General features: G+C 37.3%; 1 protein-coding gene across 8 annotated transcripts in view; it reads right to left on the reverse strand.

Moving 5' to 3' along the window:
* Nucleotides 1-766: 766 nt before the first annotated feature.
* Nucleotides 767-20,330, reverse strand: part of TFRC (transferrin receptor) — a 117,823-nt gene continuing 98,259 nt past the window's right edge. For 3 of the 8 annotated variants that reach the window (XM_022568305.3, XM_022568291.3, XM_022568282.3), the window contains 16 exons: nt 19,628-19,838; nt 18,325-18,474; nt 18,041-18,149; nt 16,352-16,465; nt 14,621-14,719; nt 14,100-14,239; nt 12,448-12,605; nt 11,608-11,727; nt 10,395-10,480; nt 10,105-10,168; nt 8,851-8,918; nt 8,081-8,139; nt 7,798-7,879; nt 5,570-5,791; nt 4,443-4,583; nt 767-3,815 (listed from right to left, as the gene is read on the reverse strand). In XM_022568305.3, the coding sequence (XP_022424013.1) occupies nt 3,573-3,815; nt 4,443-4,583; nt 5,570-5,791; nt 7,798-7,879; nt 8,081-8,139; nt 8,851-8,918; nt 10,105-10,168; nt 10,395-10,480; nt 11,608-11,727; nt 12,448-12,605; nt 14,100-14,239; nt 14,621-14,719; nt 16,352-16,465; nt 18,041-18,149; nt 18,325-18,474; nt 19,628-19,838 (2,066 nt within the window). In that variant the 3' untranslated portion in view covers nt 767-3,572. Of the gene's footprint in view, nt 3,816-4,442; nt 4,584-5,569; nt 5,792-7,797; nt 7,880-8,080; nt 8,140-8,850; nt 8,919-10,104; nt 10,169-10,394; nt 10,481-11,607; nt 11,728-12,447; nt 12,606-14,099; nt 14,240-14,620; nt 14,720-16,351; nt 16,466-18,040; nt 18,153-18,324; nt 18,475-19,627; nt 19,839-20,330 lie in introns of all 8 variants that reach the window. The other 5 variants (XM_022568298.3, XM_022568273.3, XM_022568263.3 and 2 more) reach the window with 3 other exon arrangements.

A 20,330-nucleotide genomic window follows, 5' to 3' on the forward strand; every position in this document is an offset into this window, starting at 1 on the left:
GGAAGACAGTTTGGAAGTTTCTTACAAAACTAAAGATACTCTTCCCATATAATCCAGCAATTGCACTCCTTGGTATTTACCCAAATGAACTAAAACTTATGTCCACAAAAAACCTGTACACGTTTATAGTAGCTTTACTCGTAATTGCCAAAATTTGGAAGCAACAAAGATGTTCTTTGGTAGGTGAATGGAGAAATAAACTATTACATCCAGACAATGGAATATTATCCAGCACTAAAAAGAAATGACCTATCAAGCCATGAAAAGACACAGAGGAATCTTAAATGCATATTACTAAGTGAAAAAAGCCAATCTGAAAAAGCTAGATTGAATGAATTGTATGATTCTAACTATACGACATTCTGAAAAAGGCAAAACTATGGAGACAGTAAAAATATCAAGGGTTGCCAGGGGTTCCTGGGAAGGGAAGATGAAGAGGCAGAGCACAGAGGATCTTCAGGGCAGTAAAATTATTCTGTGTTGTACCATAATGGCAAAAATGTCATTATACATTTGTCCAAACCCATAGGATGTACACCACCAAGAGTGAATCGTAATGTCAACTATGGACGATAATGATGTGTCAAGTGAGATTCATTGATTGTGACAAAGGTACTTCTTGGGGGTGGGGCTCTCAGGATGTCAGTAGTGGGGGAAACTGGGGTGGGAGCAGTGTGCAGGCAGGGAGTATATGGGACCTCTCTGTACTTTCTGCTCAGTTTTCCTGGGAACCTAAAACTGATCTAAAAAGTCTATTAAAAATGACAACAGTGTTCAAGCATTTTATTAAATCAGATAAGGAATCTCCACATTGTTGTACATAACAGATTGTATACAATTATAAGGGCATATCACTTGTTTACGAAGACACAGCTGAGCAGTAAGTTGACAAGTCTAATAAACCATGTTTAGCCAACTAAAATTTCAAGAACATTCAAAAGGAAACACAATAAAGGTCATGCAAGTTCTAGAATAGTGAATCATGACAAAGCTCACTCATTTTATGCTTTACCTTCAAAATGCACATGACATCTAAAACAAAAAAAAATCTGAAGACCAGTTGGTTGTCACTAGTCAGATACACATTTCATTCAGGAATATTAAGCCCCTTACCACTACTGACTTGTTTGATTGTAAATAACTTAGTCCTAACTACAGAAAAGTTTTCTGAAGAGATTTACTGTTGTAAAATATATGCCCATTGTTCATAATATGCCTTGAAGTCACTGAACTTTCATTAAAATACGATAAAGAATGATACTCAAACCAGGAATCCCAGCTATGACCTTTTCACTTACCACTAAATATCAGTTCAAGATAAAACACCGTAAAGACTAAAATAGACTGTGAATGGTCACATCAGTGAGACCGTATTAATCTACATCTATTTTAACTTACATAAATGACACTAAGTTTAAGAATCTGAAGAGACCCTATGGAGTTTTTCTTAGGCGACAGTATTGAACTGCCTTAGAACAAACAGCTGATTATCAGGTTTATAATGATGGCTGAGTAGAAAAGAAAGTCCTAACTGACGTAGCCTCAAACTTATTTGTTCAAATCTATGTTTAACTTATAACCACCAAATCCTAATGGTTGGGGAGGCATGATCAAATACCTTTCTGCAAGCTTCATCTCCCCACACCCTCCACTCCTCCCTCCCCCCCAAACTCCTATATAAGTTTCCCCTGCTTTAAGCTAAAAGGTCAATTCTGGATTCAAACTTGTATGAACTAAGTTTATAGGAGATAACATGCAAATAAGGGGATAAAGTTAAATTCATCTGACAACAGCAAACATTATAAATGTATGCCACTATCCCGCTAAACAGAAGACCTGGGGAAACCACAAATATAACAAAACACAACGTTAGGTTTAAAAACAAAGACTCTTGAAGGAAGTAATTTTATTTTACAGTGGTTGAAGTTACCCACCAAATGCTTAATGACCTCCATGTTTCTGCAACTAAAACTAAAAGAGAATTATAGGGAGCTGGGAATACATGTTAGATACTAACGATCTTCAAGCTTTGAAGACGTCATTGCATGAAGAAAATTATGGGAAACACTGTTCCCGATAATTACGTACACCCTTAGTGTAACATATGGAGATCACTGTCTCCGATATAGACACTGTGGTAGGCAAAAACTACCTTGTTCTTTATACATTATGGAAGACACTGCTCCCGATAATGTGAGTTAGGTTTGTGACAAAGGTACTGGAAATTTTGCAAAATTCGAATTAAAGTTACACCTTGGATAAATTGAGCTGTAAAATTTTGCATGTATGAGTACGATCACAGCTTTTAAGTGACATTAATTTATAACTTGGTCACAATTCACTGCATTTAGGGGAACTGCTGTTTTTATCTGATTAGCTAAATAGAAATTTAACTTGATTAGCAACCGCTAATTAAATTTAATTCTGCTCCAAGACTTAGCTTTATAATTTTATTTGGCTTGCGGTTGTTTTCTAACAACCCGTAAGTGTCGACCACAAATGCAAAACTTCCAGTATCTGTTGGGTTTTACTAGCAGATGCTGCTATTATTTAAAAAAAAAACGACAGTATAACTGTCATAATTATGGAAGGCACTGCTTCCGATAATTATCTTCTATAAAAAAAACACCATTTATAGTGAACTCTGTCACTGATAAATAAACAATAAATATCTCAGTGCCAAAATGACAGGAAGCTTTTCCAAAAAATTAACACTTTGGCCAAAATTTGGCAGTGTGTTCTTTAAAGTCTGACGAACTGAGTTTGAAATTAAACACCTAAAACTTGGTTCTCTTTCAAAATACCTCGGAAAAAACGAAAACAAAAAACTAACAAAGGTTTATGGGACAAGGGACAGAGGAAGAGAAAATATACTAGGTCTTTGGCTTCTGGTCTCCTCTTTTCATACATAATCTTGAGGTTAACACATTAAGGCCTTACTCCTGTGATAAACAGTTGAGCCTCCTTTTACGCAGCTGAAGGACCTCTATTTCAGACCTCACTGGCAAGAAAACAAGTCCCATCTCTTCTGAAAGTGAACTGTTTCACTTTCAGATGCGGAAACGAGCTAAATCCTTAAAGAAGGCAGAGATCTCATGTGGAGAGTAAAGCCTTACAGCCTGGGATCTCCTATATAGCATCCAGTGAAGGTGGAGGATCACACTAAGCTACCACTTTCCACCTTCAGCAGATATCACCTCCCTCCTCCAATTCAAAAGATACCAGTTCACGCACTTAGGATTTAGAGCAATAGTTCACATAAATGGTTCTGACTTTTTCATAACTGTAACAGGAAAGAGGCAGTTACCATTACAAAGCACTTAAAACCCTAGAGATAATCAGAGAAAATATTCTATCGTGAACATTTTTTTAAGTGGTTAGTCACTTTAACTTGAAGTGCAGGCACCTACCCTGTATTAAAAGCTGCTGCCTAAAGACATCTATTAGTACCAAGATTGGGTAGAATTTTAACAATATTAGGTTTTGTAGCCCTACTGAAAATTTAGCACAACCAACACAAGTCTAGGAACCACACTACCCTGATGTTCTTATATAAGTTATAGGTATCACATTTAAAATTCATTGTCAATGTCCCAGATGTCACCAGAGAGGGCATTTGCAGCTCCCTGAATAGTCCAAGTTGCTAGAGCCAACTGGTTTTTCAACAGTGTTTCATTAAAAGCACCGTTATTTTTCCGCCGCAGCTTTAAGTGCTCTAGTAAAGCTGACAGAGTGTGAGAGCCAGAGCCCCAGAAGATATGTCGGAAAGGAGACTCCCTTGGAGATACGTAGGGTGACAGGAAGTGATATTCCACCTACGAAAACAAAACATACAAGGGAGCTTACACAGTGCTGTGACTTTTGTTGTGAGGAAAGGACCTGATAGAGTAAAACAACTGTCATTCTCTCACTTCAAATGTTAAAATTTCCCTGAATTTAAGAATGTTGAGAACAGGCTACTAATCTTCTAATGTTAAAATTGTAAAGCAAGTCGTCAATTCCTTTGTAAACTCTAACTGCATTGGGTATTTTTTATTTTTTATTTTATTTTTTTTGGTCGGAGCCTATATAGGGAAGGTTTACAAGTTTCCACTGTAATGCAGTCTTCTGCTTCTTCCAAGCAGACTAGGCTAAAAGCAGCTAAGGGCTAAATTAAACAGAAATACAGAGAAAATGACAGCTAAAAACCATTAATGATCCCTTCTTTAAAATGTTTTTAAAGCCTAAAAAAGTTAATACGACGTCAAATGTCTTTTGTATTTCCAGTTTAGATATGTTGGCTTTATACGTTGCTAATAAGTAAAAGTTAAAATTTGTGCTGAATTCTAAAGCAGCAAAGGATTTTAGGCTCCTGGAATTATTATTCTACTTTTTAGAAACACAAGATTTACCAGTTAAAAATGCACATACTTGAATTCCTCCTTTTCTAAGGGTTTACGTACTTTCATGATACGGTCATTGATCTCCCTCATGACAAATCTGTTTGTCCTCTCAGCATTCTTATAATCTGTTGTTAGTCTAGACGTAGCACGGAAGAAGTCTCCACGAGCAGAATACAACCACTGTAGATTCAGACCCATCTCCTGAAGCAGAAAGACATTAAACTCACTATTTATTAGACGTTATATTTCTAAGGATGTTATTCTATATACCTTTCTAAATTTAGGTGTACTAACTGAAATGATTCTGATAAAAGAGGGTGAGACTCACAGACAAGCTCAAGCCAGCAAACGCTAGACTTAACCATCTTGTACAGGAGGTTCCAAGCTTTATAAACTCATAACACACTCATATTTCAGCTCAGCAGATAGTACAGTTATCCATTCTTAGTCTCATAAGAAAACCATCCTCATCAAGAAATGTAACATAATGTACTTAGTAAAAGTATATAATCCTGTGTAGTATATTCTTTCCAGTTCAATTTCCCTTTGGTGGCAAACTTCAAACATTTTGGTTCAGTGAACTTCAAAATCTAGTTATTTCCATCTGGTAAGTCCCAGTTTCTGATCAGTTACAATTAGTTTCAAGTAAGCCAATCCTAATAATTAGGATTTGGTTATCAATGATTTACTTCATTTAAGGGATCTGTTAAATTGACTTCTAGTACCATAAAAGCCACTTATTAATTAATTTGGTTTTATCAAATGTTTGAATATTAGACACAAAGGATCAACACTAAATAACACTTTAACCACTGGCTATGTTCTCTCTCCATCCATGTCATCTCTGCAAGGCACATGTGGCCCAAACTCATAGGTTCAGAGTCATAGTTGAGATCTTTATATTCTCTAGGCCCAACTTCTTTATGGGTTGCTTGGAATACATGAATGAGAGAAAGCTTAACACCATTTTAGATTCTGAAAGACTTGCTGTGGTCTATCCTATATCTATAGCCTTCATCCTCCCAACTTCCCTTTCAAATGAGTTATGGATTCTAAGCAAAATTATACTTCAGTTCACTTTAAAACATACTTTGGCTACCAATCATGCTGCCCAGGAACAGCTAAACATTATTCTTCAAACTGCTTGATACTTCTGCAGTAAGAACCTGATTTTAGTTAGTGCTCACCTTTATGTCTGCTCTGAACTGGTTCATTTCTCTCACAAACCAAAGTATTTTGTCATTATACATCTCATAGTTCAGGTTCAATTCAACATCATGGGTAAGTTTAATCACAAGCAGACCGGCTACTTCTGCTGCTGCACGTGCCATTTTGTTCAACTGAGGAACATTCTGATTCAGTACCTCATAGGTATCCATGGGAGTACCCAAATAAGGGTAATCTGTGTCCTGGAAAACAAAGGTAGGTTAATGTACTCAGGTGGGTTGTAAGACTAGGAACCTCACGTTCTAGTTTCCCCATCAAAGTAATAGTAACCGTAATTCTTCCTTTGCTTCTAATACATTCCTACTCCAACTTTGTCTCATATCCACTACTTTAAGAAGATACGGCTTTTGCTAGTTCCTCTGAACCTAGCCTACTCCTGGAATGATTAGTTTCTTCTAGGTTCCATAGAATCCCTGGTTCTATCACATCACAGACCCTAAACAGATTCCTAGCCAAATTCCTTGAGGTTATATCCTTATTCCCTTCTCTCTGGGAAGTTTGGCCCATATTAATGAGGAAAGAGGAGAGCACACGTGAAATGTACTTTCAATATAAAGTGTTACTTTTAGACAAAAATTTACCTCCTTCTTCATGCAGCATTCATCCATTCATACACGTTACCTTTCTAACACGACCATTTGATGCTCACAAGAACTCCTCTCCACTTTCACTGGACAACTTTAGTAGCTCTTTTTTTTTTTTTTTTTGCGGTACGCGGGCCTCTCACTGTTGTGGCCTCTCCCGTTGCGGAGCACAGGCTCCGGACGTGCAGGCTCAGCGGCCATGGGTCACGGGCCCAGCCGCTCCGCGGCATGTGGGATCTTCCCGGACTGGGGCACGAACCCGTGTCCCCTGCACCGGCAGGCGGACTGTCAACCACTGCGCCACCAGGGAAGCCCCTAGTAGCTATTTCTTCAACTCTATTCCCTACCACTGTCCCCGGTGACAATCTCATTGCCAAACCTTTGGTTTGACCTCAATTCTTTACTTTCAGACTGTATATAGCTGTATTACCTATACCTCTGAACCAGCACTGCTAGGAATCATTAAGAAGTTTTTTAAAAATACATGACTTCTGAAGGTCAACAGAAATCATCCATAAGTTTCCTCAACCCTAGGACCTGACACTCAGTTCTTCCTAAAGTACTAAATAGACATAATGACCAGATATTTCAATACCATTCATACTGTTGCTCTAGCAGAAAGTCAGGGGAATTCCAGCTATGTTAATCTCCAAATCCAGATCTTTCATCACTCCCTGACTTCACACCTTTCCGTCCTAGTTCCAGGCTAAAACACCCAGTGGTAAGAAGTCTATTAAGGACCTGGCCTCTACTGCATCATCAATTTGATGCCGAAGTCAACAGCTTCCACCCTGACCCCTTAGACTAACTCTGGGATCTCTTCACACCTCCGAAGAGCCTGCTACGGAGCTGGTTTTCCAACTCTAGCCTTCAGCACAGAAGCCTTCATCATGCTTTTTACTCTGCCTGGTTTTTAGTGCCTTCTAACTGGCTCTTGTACCAAGTCAACCTTGTTTTCCAACTTGGTCAGTTCAAAGTTCTGTCTCTTAAAAATCTTACCTCTGTTTGGTTTTTCTGCTTTTATCTATAATCCCTGCTTAAGAGACTAACATTTCAGGATGAACATCTACAACCATATTTCAACAGGCATCAAGAACAGTATTATCCTGTAGAACTTTGTTTGAAGGAAATATTCTATACTGCACTGTTCAATAGACGGCCTTATTATTAAAACTCATCATGGGGCTTCCCTGGTGGCGCAGTGGTTGAGAGCCCACCTGCCGATGCAGGGGACACGGGTTCGTGCCCCGGTCCGGGAAGATCCCACGTGCCGTGGAGAGGCTAGGCCCGTAAGCCATGGCCCCTGAGCCTGCGCTTCCGGAGCCTCCGCAATGGGAGAGGCCACAACAGTGAGAGGCCCGAGTACCGCAAAACAAAAACAAAAACAAAAAAGCTCATCATGCATAACTGAAGACGTTTAGCAAATAAACTCAAATGCTAACTAAGCTGAGATTAAAATTCTGTCTTAAGACGGATAATAAGGGACATTACAATAACTGCACGTATCTAACTTCTGAAAACATACTAAGCACTCTAGGAAGCTTGGCCTCAAAACTGACGAAAGAAGATCTAAGATATAATGCCGTAGCGTTCTTCAGACTTACCTCACAAAAACAGAAAGAGACTGCTGGGATTCCAGAATATGCAAGGAAAGGGAAAGCAGCATTATCAAAAGAAAGTTTCTCGCTGCAAGAAAAGCAGGAATGTGTTTTTAGAAAGTTATCTAAAGAAAAAGACTGTGCTACGTGCAACCCTACCCTACCCTACCCCCAAGTAAATTTTAACTCACTGCAAGGTTATGTTTAAACCTCTACCTAACACAGTAGGTGCTACTTACTGAGTGACTCTGCTTTTCTATTAGCTATTCATTCACTTATCTCAACTTACACTTTGTTGATCCAGTTGCTGTCCCGATATAGAGAAAGCCCAGTAACTGGATGTTTCACCTGTAAAATAAGGCATTATTTTATCATTACAGTGAACCTTTCTGGACTTATTCATTCAGGCTAGTCACTAACATTTTTCTCTATAAACATTTATTAAAAATATTAAATTTTTTATTACATCTTCTTGAAAAAAATTTAAGACAGTTAAAACAATCCCAAATTTCTGAAGTTACTTCTACTAGGCTCGTGCTGTTAGTTCCTCTAGTTATGGTGAGAAAAAAAAAGTTTTCCTTCTTAACATTTTACAGGTGACTTCCCCACAGTTTTAAAAGCCATCTCTAGTCTTTATGATCTGCCTCTCTTCTTTCTGGTTTCTTCCTTCCAGCACATTTTATACTACTGCCAGCCTAACCTACAAGCACATTACTGCCCTCTTGGAGACCCTATAGCAATCCCTAGTTTCCCATGGGATCAAGGTCAAGTTCCCTGACCCTTATTTCTCTCCAACTTCAGTCACTCCAATATATTGTCTCTAATCCCATCAGGGAAACTTTGTTCCTCACTCATTCACATGTCTGTTTTTATTCAATGACTATCTCATCTGGCCTTCTTATTTAAGTCTCAGGTATGGTTCAAGTTCATTCAAACCTTCCTTAACATTCTGACTCTACAGATAAACTCTGTGGGCACCTACAGTTTAAATATCAATGTTTTTCAACTTAATTTTTTGTCTAATTTATATTACACTTTCATAAGTAGGTATACACTCACATCTTGCATCGTCTTCTCAATAAGCGAATACAACAGTGGGCTGGAAGAAACTTTGAATTTGCTGGTACCTGCAAAGAGATTATTTTAACATTGCTCTTTCTTTAGTCAAGCAATTTGCACAGTGCTACTTCTATAAAACTACTTGGCAAACAGGAAGACAATAACCTAGATCAGTGGCATATACAACAGCTATCCTCTTAATGAAGTAGATAAAAAAAATGGTTGGGTCAAGCTCTTTCGTGACTGATAACCCTAATTTCACTCAACTGAAGCTCTTACTCCTTGAGTTTGCATATTTAATGTTAATGACTTGTTTTTCTGGTATCTTTTTGGTTCACCCATGTTAGGGTGGGCATCTATTAGCTACAGTAAGCTTGCTATGTTCAGTACATTCTGCTGCAAAGGTAAAATGGCAATAATGACTAACCTAATAAATTTTAGTTTAATTGTAACGCCTTTTTATTCCCAAAGTAGACACTTCATCACTCTCCAGTTCATCCACTAGCTACATCTGTACGTTAAGTAACACCGAACTCTTTCAGAAGTTTGATTACCTTGTATTTCTATCCATGATGCCACAATCTAGCAAGCTGTGAATTAGTCTCTAGAAATAATACCATTCTATTGATATGGTTTAGTTCCTTCTGGTCCAAAGTAGAGAACTAGTGGTTCTCAAACTTTAGTGCAACTGAATCACCTAAAGCACTTGTTAGAACACAGTTTGCTGGACACTATGCTCCAGATTCTGATTCAAAAGGTCTGGGGTAGGGCCTGAAATTTTGCATTTCTAACAGTTCCCAGGTGATCCTGATGCTGCTGATCTGGGACCACATTAAGACCACTGCTCTAGACAAGGCAGTCTGTACCCATTCTATAACTTAATCCACTATTTAAAAGGAAGCTAGGGCTTCCCAGGTGGCACAGTGGTTGAGTCCACCTGTCGATGCAGGGGACACGGGTTCATGCCCCAGTCCAGGAAGATCCCACATGCCGCGGAGCGGCTGGGCCCGTGAGCCATGGCCGCTGAGCCTGCGCGTCCGGAGCCTGTGCTCCGAAACGGGAGAAGCCACAACAGTGAGAGGCCCGCGTACCGCAAAAAAAAAAAAAAAAAAAAAAGGAAACTAAGTTAATCTTTTGATCTGGTTATATCCAATGTAAATCGTAAAACATAACAAGTGCTGCTTTAGAAAGCTTTCTTCTACTATTCTGTAAGTAGTTTATAAATTTATAAACGGCTAATGAAAGGATACTTACCAAGAACAGCTTTATCCAGGTTAATGTAAGTGAAAGCCTTTAAATGCAAGGAGGCAAGGTATCCCTAGAAGAGAAGGAAAAATACAAATGTACTAATATGTATTAACTTAATTATCACAGACAGTAGCTATTATTAGGGATTTCTGTTTAAGTTTGGATTCTACTGAAACTAAATATACAAAGGTAAAAATGATATAATCACATTTAAAAGAGCATGGTTTCTGGAGGACAGCTTAAGCCAATACAAGTTCGAGTGCCCATTCTGGGTATGGATGATATATAGATAATACCTCTAGCCATTCAGTGGCACCAATAGCTCCAAAGTCTCCACCACTCCAGCTGGCAAAGACAATGCTCCTGCTGGGTTTAAACTGACCTAAAAGACAACAAAAAGTTAGTTTTGTCTTGGTAAAGGTTATAGGTAGGTAACTGACTTAAGATGAAATCAGAAACTTCTAATTCAAGACTGCAGATTCAGAAATATTTCTTTTCCTTTTGAGGCCCCAGGTGAAAAAAACCAAAAAAAGAAATAGAAATAAAATTTTAAAGTAACATAGCAAAGATATGATCTTAAGTACATAGTAGGGACCAGCTTCCTAGACCTCACTCTTTCACCCTCCATTCTTTGAGTCCCTTATAACTTCCAGACCAAGAGATATTTGAAATCACAGCCAAAGTATCTTCTTTGAAAACAATTTGCCTAGAGGTAAGTCACTTAAAACACTAGATTACTTTAAAAACAACTGTTTGAAATAAAATTAAAACTCACAAATTTAAGTTTAGGAAAAGAGTGAGTTTTCAGAAAAATTACATTAATGACAGCTCCTTTGGGGGTTTTATGTGCCACTACCCTCCATCCCTCCCCCTCCCCTGGGTATATACTTTTCTGCATTAATGTACTTTTGTATTAAAGTTAAGCACTGCAACTTACCCTATGACGCAAAGATTCATGAATGTGGTGGGGGTTTGCATGTGGGTGGGTATAAAGGAGTGGCAAGTACTATGGGAGAAAGGCTTGAAAGGAAGCCTTTCTTACACAAACAAATTATATACTATATAATATTATATATTTATAAATCAAATAAATAAATACATATTCTATGTTGTATTTATAAATATTTAAGTTATATATTATCATTTTATAACAAAACTATAGAACATTAGTGCAAAGGTATGACACTGCTTGCTTTCAAATAGATTCCTTAGGGACCATGTTAGATTTGCTGTATCATTCTGGATATGTCAAACTAAGAATTTAGGGCCCAATATAATGCTTTCCAGCATCTCAAAGAAACTCATGATTCCCAGTACAATGAAGGCACTGCACAGAAAGCTGTTTCAAAGTCAAAGGCAGATACAACAAAAGGCAACCTGCTTTGTACTTAAGAATTCAGGGTCTAACACAAGTGAACCATAAGAGTATAGGCAAAAGTGAGCAAAGCATATTATAACATTTAGAAATACAGTACATAGATGTTCACGTTCTCAAAATTTGTACTCTACCTTTTAAGACCATATCGGAAAGTATCTGGGCAAGTTTCAATAGGAGACTTGTTCCTACACTGGACTTTGCAGCTCCAGGACCCCAGGCATCCCTCTGGGCCCCTACTATAACATAGCGATCTTAATTAAAAAAAAAAAAAAAAGATAAATTATACAATCAGCTTTTAAATTGTTTTCTAATACTGAAGTCTAGAGTAAGCACATTAGTAGAAGGGTAAAAATGTAGTATACGTATTAAGGGTAAGAGAGCCTTCCTTCAGATCTGACTTAGGACTCTAGGGATTAAAAAATTCACATGACAATACTGATCTCTTTTCCCTTATTCATACTGCTACTCTTTTTTCTACATTACCAATAAGGTTACTCACTGACTACTTATTTGTGCTAGTTGTCTAATAAGCACTGAAGTCCAAGGGCTTTCCTTACCAAATATTATTATTTGATGGCATTCAGATACATTGGCAGACTACAGCCTGCATGCCCATATTGTCCATGGCTATTTTTATGCTACAATGGCAGAGTTGAAGAGTTGCAATGGAGACCGTATGGCCTGCAACATGTTTATTATTTGCCCCCTTAAGAAGAAATTTGCTTACCTCTGGTCTATTTAATAACTTACAAGAGATTTTCTAGTCATAATGGTCAGTTTTTGACAAGTTAATTTCCTACGGCCTTATTACCTCCCACTAAAACTGACACCTGAACAGTTCGCTTTAGGACAGATAAGATTTAGCATTTCAAGAAACCAAGCCAAGTCAGCCTTCCTGCACTCCCTCCCTCTGGCCCCATCCTTAAGAGTAAGGAAAACAAAACAAACGAAAAACCCCCAAGGATCTTTACCTGGTTCTTCAAAGCCCTTAATAACTCCAAAGATGTTAAAAATTCTTATCTCTTTCAGCACATTGTTCACAGTGAGCTTCACATTGTTGTTCTGTGAGGATACCAGCTTACATGAAGAGTCTAATCCCCAAATAGAAGGACAGTCTCCTTCCATATTTCTAGAAGTAGAAAACAGAGATCAGAGTTCTGAGTTATTGTTAACCTCCCCCCAGTTTACAAAGTCAGTCCTTCCTACTGTCCAGTAAAGTTCTAGGTTAAGAGGACATATAAATAGAACATACAAAATTATTCACTAGTGGCCAAACATTTGTGTTTTACTCTGATCTGTAGGCGGTCATTTGAAAATCATGAGTTACTTCCTAATTTAACCAATGTTTTCTAAAAAATGTATTACCTATCCCATCTGATGTGTGCCTTTCTGCCAGAGACATAGCTACAATTTACATTTGAAATAGATTCCAAGATGGACTCGGAAGGAAGTTCTTATACATAAAAGTCCATTAATATATCCTCCTGTTTCCTAACTCTCCACTAACAAGGGTAGTATACATTCTTATTTCAGTTAAGAAAGAATACTCTCATGCTGCTGGTAGTTAGGTTAGATATCTTCCCCTATCTGATTCCTCCTGTGTTATTCAAACACTGACTACTCTAAAACGGCTTACTTACATAAATATGTCAAAACATCATTACTCCCCACTACACAAGAAGATAAGGGGCTGGCTTCATAGGTTAGGAAAGACTTGTAGATGGTAGGAAGAATTAACTGATTCTAAGTTTGATTTTAGTCAAAAAGAATCATCCATTACAAAAACCTCTTAAACAGCATTATTAATAGCCATATAGGATATTTGAAAGTCCTTACATGTAGATGGCTCTTCATTTGATACCAATAACCTTGCTAAGTAGAATATACTTTATAGCTATCCAATTAAGTCAAAGAAACATGATCAATGGGGTTAAGAGTGACTTGTTCTATGTCACATAGCAAATAAATGCTCACATGAGTTTTGAAACTAGACTGACATCCCATGCCAACACCAGGTGGGGAATACGTCCAGATCAAGATAAAAATTAATGACATGTACTCTAATCAGACTGAGTTCTATTTCTAAAGAGGGTACTAATACACTAGGGAGATATCCAGAAGGACTAATCGTGACTATAAAGCATCTGGAAACTGTCATGAGAACTGAGGATATTCAATCTATAGACAAGGAAACTTGAATCATTCTGTTGCTTCAAAGGAAAATCCAGAACTAATGAGTGTTCCAGGGAATACAATCTCAGCTCAATACAAATTCTTATAGATCTCCAATAACTGAACGGGTTGCCATAGGTAACAAAATGTTTTACCACAGGAAGTACTTAAGCAGAAGCTATGCTGGGAATATTACACAAGAAATTCACTGGGTGGATTGAACAAGGACTCCTTGAGTTTATAAATCCAATGTCTATTATTAAGATCATTTTATGGAGGAAAAATTTCATTTTTATCTACACCAAGTTAACAGCTAACCATCCTCAAAATGTCCAAAATGTGGAAAATTATAGCCAATTGTTTTAAGATTTTATCAAATCAACAAATTATTATTATTTCTCTCTAATCATAAAACCTGACCCTGCATTACAGTTTTCAAATGAGAACTTACTGAAATAGCTTTTCTGCACCAGCTCTGGAAATTGTTTGGACAGGTATGTTAGGCAATCCTGATGACTGAGATGGTGGAAACTGAGTGTGATTGAAAGAAGGGAATCCAGGTGTGTAAGGGTCACCTGTTCCCAGATGAGCCTAGTAAAACAAAAGAATAATTAGCTCAGGCATTTATTCAAGAAATCCCTATAAGATTCAAATTCAGTATGGGGCTATAACCCGAGTTTGGTTTAGCACCTTAAAGTTTGAAAGTCTGAGTGGTTCTATAATATGTGACTCTTACTTTTATATGGCATATGTCAAATTCTCAATTCAAGATATGACTGATAAAGTACTTTTAGCAATAAGTAATAATTAGGTCTCAAAGTCATGTAATTCATCTTCTCACTTACTGCTAAAACTCTCCAAGGGAAAAAGAGTATTTAAGGATGGCACAGTTCTCTTTCTATTAATGTAGATGGAATCCAGCAACAATTTGGAGAACCCAGTAACTCATTTACTCAAGAAATAAAAACTCACATGTCCAAAAACTGGAAGATCTGCATTAACAATGGGAAATTTAGTCTGGTCCATGTATATCAAGACACCGATTGCATTTAAACTTTCAGCATTTGCAGCCTAAAGAAAAACAGGTAAAGCTCAGAAAATGAAGATCTAATCAACCAAAATTAGAAGAATACATGCTGAACTTATACTGAAAGACGAAGGGTTACAGCAGACTACACCAGTACTCCCAATGTTTCAAATAGCTTATATGTTTAGAAAAAAATACTTGCCTTAAAATTTAACTCTTTTTAAAAAAATTTAACTGAAATTTTTAATGAGATAATTGTAGATTCATTTGCAGTTTTAAGAAGTAATAGAGATCCATTGTAAACTTTGCCCAGTTTCTCCCATTAGTCAAACTTTGCAAAACTATAATGTTACAGCCTGAATATTAACATTGATACAATACAATCCACTAATATTATTCAGATTTCCCCAGTTTTACTTGTACTCATTTCTGTGTTTGTGTGTATTAAGTTCTAAACAATCAAAATATTGAACAATTAGTTTTAATACCACAAAGATCCTTCCCATTGCCATTTGATATCCACACCCACTTCCTTTCCACCCTCAACTCCTGGCAACCACTAACCTAACCTCTCCTCCATTTCTAAAATGTTGTCATTTCAAAAATATTATATACTCAAAAAGCTAAACAGAGTTACCATATGACCCAGCAATCCCACTCCTAGGTAGATACACAAGAGAATTAGAAGTATCTATTCACATAAAAACACATAAATGAATGTTTACTGTAACATTATTAATAAAGCCAGAAAGTGGACACAGCCCGAATGTCCATCAATTGACAAGTAGCCAAGCAAAATGTGGTATATCCGCACAGTAGAATTCTATTCAGCCAAAAAAAGAAATGAAGTACTGATTAATGCTACAACATGGATGAACCTTGAAAACATTATGCTAAGTGAAAAGAAGCCAGTCAAAAGATGCAAAATATTGTATGAGTCCCTTCATATAAAATGTCCAGAAGAGGCAAATCCATAGAAACAGAGAGTAGATTAGTGATTGCCAGGGACTAGGAGCGGGGAATGGGGAGTGACTGCTGCTGGGTATGGGGTTTTTTTAGGGAACGATGAAAATATTCTGGAATTAGATCATGGTGATTGTTGTACAACCTGTGAATATACTAAAAACTGAACTATACACTTTAAAGGGTGAATTTTATGGTATGTGGATTAAACTCAATTTAAAAAGTAAAAAAGAAACAATTCAATGTGGCTGCACAACAAAGTTTAACTAACTCTTAAGGAGAGTTCAAAAGATAAGAGAAATAATAAAAACCCATCCAAAACAACCACTGTCTTTCCATTCTAAGCCCTGTGTAGGTGACTTTTAATTTTCCTTTTTAGAAAACATAGTTATAACTGAATTTTATGTATATAATATATTCTATATATAACTCAGTTACATAGACACAACTTAAACTTCTTTCACTTAAGCATTTCTGATTATTGCATTTTTATTGAAAGACAACGACTGCAAAATACTCCAAGTGGGTATGCCAGTTTTGGAAGTATCCTATAACTTTAGATAACTGGAACTTATTTGATTTGTAGAGTACTTTAATAAATTATATTATCAGGTATGAGAGTGTAAGACAGATGGTTTTCAGAATGGAAGAAAATTAACAATACCATTTAGCTGAATGCTATGACACCAATGTATTTAATAACTCATACTCACCTTTTCAGCAAAAGTAATTTTCCCTGCTCTAACAATCACTAAAGATCCATTCACAGGCATATTTAAATCCTCAAAGTCTTTTTTAGTGCCAAAATTAGCATGGACCAGTTTACCCTAGAATAAAGACATTAAATTCAATGAGCATTATGGTATTAGAATAGCGACAGAGTCTGCCACCAAATATTTCACAGGTCAAACCCAAGACAGAAAACCAAGAGAGAAAAAAAAGAAGGCCGAGGCCAGGAAAGAATATATGAGAGTTCTAAAGTCAAAACTGGTCAGGGTTAACAGGAGTGAAGTCAAGATTTCTGGTCTCCTATATTCATGCCATTTATTATCTTATGATGCCTTTAATTAACACTGATTATTTACATCAGTTAATTTACATTGCTTCAGATATTTGGGGGGAAGAGAAAGGATAATAAGATATCCTTAAGCAAAGAGACATCTATCAATATAAATATGGTAGGCTAGCCAAGGCAGTACCAATTATATAATGTTCCCACACTTGAACTCCAGACAAATGAGGACATAAGAATTAACTAAAAGTTCTGATGATAAATCTGTCCGAAAATTGTTTTATAATAAAATGACTTGCATATATCAACTTTTAGATGTTTTTATAAGCTGTTATCATAATGCTCCTAAACTCTATCAGAGTTCAGACATACAGCTATAAACTGACATTAACAACCAAATATCTAAATATAGAAAGCTCACAGGTGAACCAAAACTCTCCATGTTCTTTAACAGAACAGTCGACCCGCCTCCAAACCACTGGCTTGTGGGAAAGTGATACAGCACAGGTAAAGCAGGAAGGCAGAGAACAACCCTAAAACTTCATTTGGCTCAGAAGGCAGTTTTTAGATAGACCCCAGCATATAAATATGTGGTTTTTAACTTTAAAAACCTAGACAGATCTATGTAGCTGTTTTTTAATTTCTATAGTAGTTTGGCCATATTTGCCTAAATTTTAAAAGATCAAGCATTAAAGAACCAAACTAAGATTAGACTCCAGCTGAGACGGTTATTTATATCTGTCCCCACATAAGTGGGTACCTGATACATGAATTCATTTAGTAAATACTACCATGTGTCAGGCACTGTCCAAGACTCTGGGACATAGCAGAACATGAAACCAACCCCTAGCCCTTCGTGTAGTTCACATTCTAGTGTGGAAACAAGTAAATAAAGTCAGGTGCTATAAGTACTAGGAAGAAAAATAAAGCAGGATAAAGAGAAGTGATTAGAGGAAGGACATTTTTGATCAGATAATCAAGGAAGACTTCCCTAGGGAGGTGATGCTGGGAAGAGACATGCACAGAGTGAGGGAAGAAGCCATGCTAGTATTTAAGGGAAGAGTGGGCCAGGCAAAGGGAAAGGCGATTTCTATAAAGGCCGTGAGGTGGGAGCATGCTTGAGTTTGAGGGTTTGAGGAACAGCAGGGAGGTTAGAGTGGCCACAGCAGAGTGAGCAAAGAGGGGAGCAGGAGAATTACTGAGGGCCTTGCTAACCAAGATGAGGACTTGGGATTTTATTTTAACTGTGGCTTAGGAGGGTTGAGAACAAAAAATATCCCAAGGTCAGTTACATTTTGTAAGTAAATTTATACTAAGGACAGTAAAGACAATGAGTTTTTGAGCTATTCAACAGGGAAAAATGTCTCACGCACGGTTTTGCCTTACTCACAGTAACTGTCGTAGCCTTACTATACGCCACATAACCCTCGGGATTCTCCACCTGGTAGGCCGTACTGCTGCTGCCGCTCTCACTCACTATGGTCACCGAGTTGTGAGCACTGCTAAAAAAAGATTAAGTTAAAATGAAGCTAAGGCATTCCTGAGAAACAAATTAAATGGATTTAATACATTTAGCGTTTGACTTGCATTATTTATTTTGAAGGTCTCTGCTATAATTAGCACACCTGAGAATAGCTACTTCTTATAAAATAAGGTTACCATCTTTCAACATACCTGCCTTTGACCTGAATCTTAACAAAATGTTCATCATGCCAGGCTTTGCTGAGTTTAAGTTCACGGAACTGATTTTCAATGTAAAAGGCAAGGCTTTCATCTTTTTGAGATCCAGCCTCACGAGGGATGTAAGAATTTCCATTCAGCATCCTGGAGGAAAAAACGTCACTGTTAAATGAACTAAAGTTTAACCTAAAATATGCATTGAACTCAAGTATCAAGCAAATCGTTTTAAAAGCGTAAGTCAAAAAAATAAGTTAACTGTGACCCAAAATCCGGGATTAACCAGATAGAGACAAGCTTAGAAGAAAAAAACTGTGTGCCCATATTTTAGGGAATTTGTGACTTCAAACTTGTTAAAACCTCTTTATCTGATGTATCTGCTTAGGGTAATTTTAGGGGAAATGAGTAGCTTCCAGAAGATCTGCTGTAAGCCAAATGAAAGATAGTATTGCTACTGGTGAACGCAAGATTTACAGCTTCAACTTTCACTCTTTTGAAGCATTCTGAATACCCCGGAAGCAAAACTCCTCTTCGTTCCGCTTTCTTTCCCATGACTGTTTGTAAGTATCCACATCATATTAGTTATATGATCTTTTTTTTGATAGACCTTATCCTCACTTTATCCATAATGCCTAATATACAGTATCCACAGAAGTATTCACCAGATGAAGTAAAAAATGCCAAGATTTCTAATTTAAGACCAAAAGAATTACTGTACCATTGAAATTATAGGGGGCTAACAAAAGGTAAAAGTTGATTTGTTCTTTATACGGAGTTGGGTATGTGTCCAAAGAAGACCTTAAAAATCTAAGGACAGGAACCTTAAGGACACTTCTTAGGGTATAGATTGAGTGAGAACCAGGAGAAATCAAGAAATACTAGAGACATATCAAGCTGGGCAGTCAAGTTAGTCCTGAACTAGAGGATGAAAAAGGCTACCGATGCCCTTATGGATAGTAGCAGGGCTCAGCATGACTTATAAGGGGTTGAGACGGAAAATCGGAGCAGAAGAAAGTCTGACAGCAAGCAACAGGCTACAAAGAACCAGACGACAAAAAGATCAAGAGCCTGTGAATTTTCTTAAAAAAAAGGAGAGTCCCCACAGAAATTCTAACATTTTTTCCTAACAACATAGTTTGAGTTCTTTACTGACTCTTTACGCTCTAACTGAACATGGGAAGTCTCGCCTATTGTATAAAGCTTTTCCTCCAGACTATCACCTTTGTTTTGTTCCACTGCACCTAATAATCAATATTTGTTTAGGCACTGAGGTTGAACTTGTAAAGCAGCTCAAGCTTACTTGATGGCACTGGTGAAGTCTATGGCATCCAGTCTCTTGGACAACATTGATTTGAGGTCTGCCCAAAATATGCGACGTGTTTCGGGGAGCTGCTCTTCTGTTTCGAAAGGTTCTGTCTCCTCTGTGCACGAAGGCTCTCTTCCTGCCGGTCTCTCACAATCGGCTTTTGGTTCTACACGTTTACAATAGCCCAAGTAGCCAATCATAAATCCTAAGGATAAAAAGTTTCAGAGCTGAACTCACAGAATTTCATTTATAATCTATTACTATAAGAATTGTTAATATTTTCAGCTAACCCTTGAAAATACTGGTTTTAATCAAATTGTAAGCCATTTGAAAGTAATGCATCTCCATTTTGTCTATTTTAAACCAATCTATTATATAATAATTTTATTTTAAACAGTTACCTTTTCAAAGCAAAGGTACCTTTTCTACCCCAAAGCCTTCCTTGAATCCTCAGGTCCAGGGTCTATGCTACAAATATCCTGTGCATATTTCTAGTATAACATTTGCACATTACACTGAAATGATTCATGTGTCTCTCTTCTCCCACCAGGTTAACCTCAAAGGCAGGTACAGAGTCTTAGCCATCATTGTATTCCTAGTGCCTTGCACAATGGCACATAAAAAGGTACGAAATAAATGTTTGCTGAGCTGGATGGACAGAATTCCTAGAGTTGGTGACAAGGAACATTTAAGTTTT

The sequence above is a fragment of the Delphinapterus leucas genome, chromosome 4 (genome assembly GCF_059928025.1).
Source record: "Delphinapterus leucas isolate spDelLeu-1000000601 "Yukka" chromosome 4, BTC_Dleu_Yukka2, whole genome shotgun sequence".
Lineage (NCBI taxonomy): Eukaryota > Metazoa > Chordata > Mammalia > Artiodactyla > Monodontidae > Delphinapterus > Delphinapterus leucas.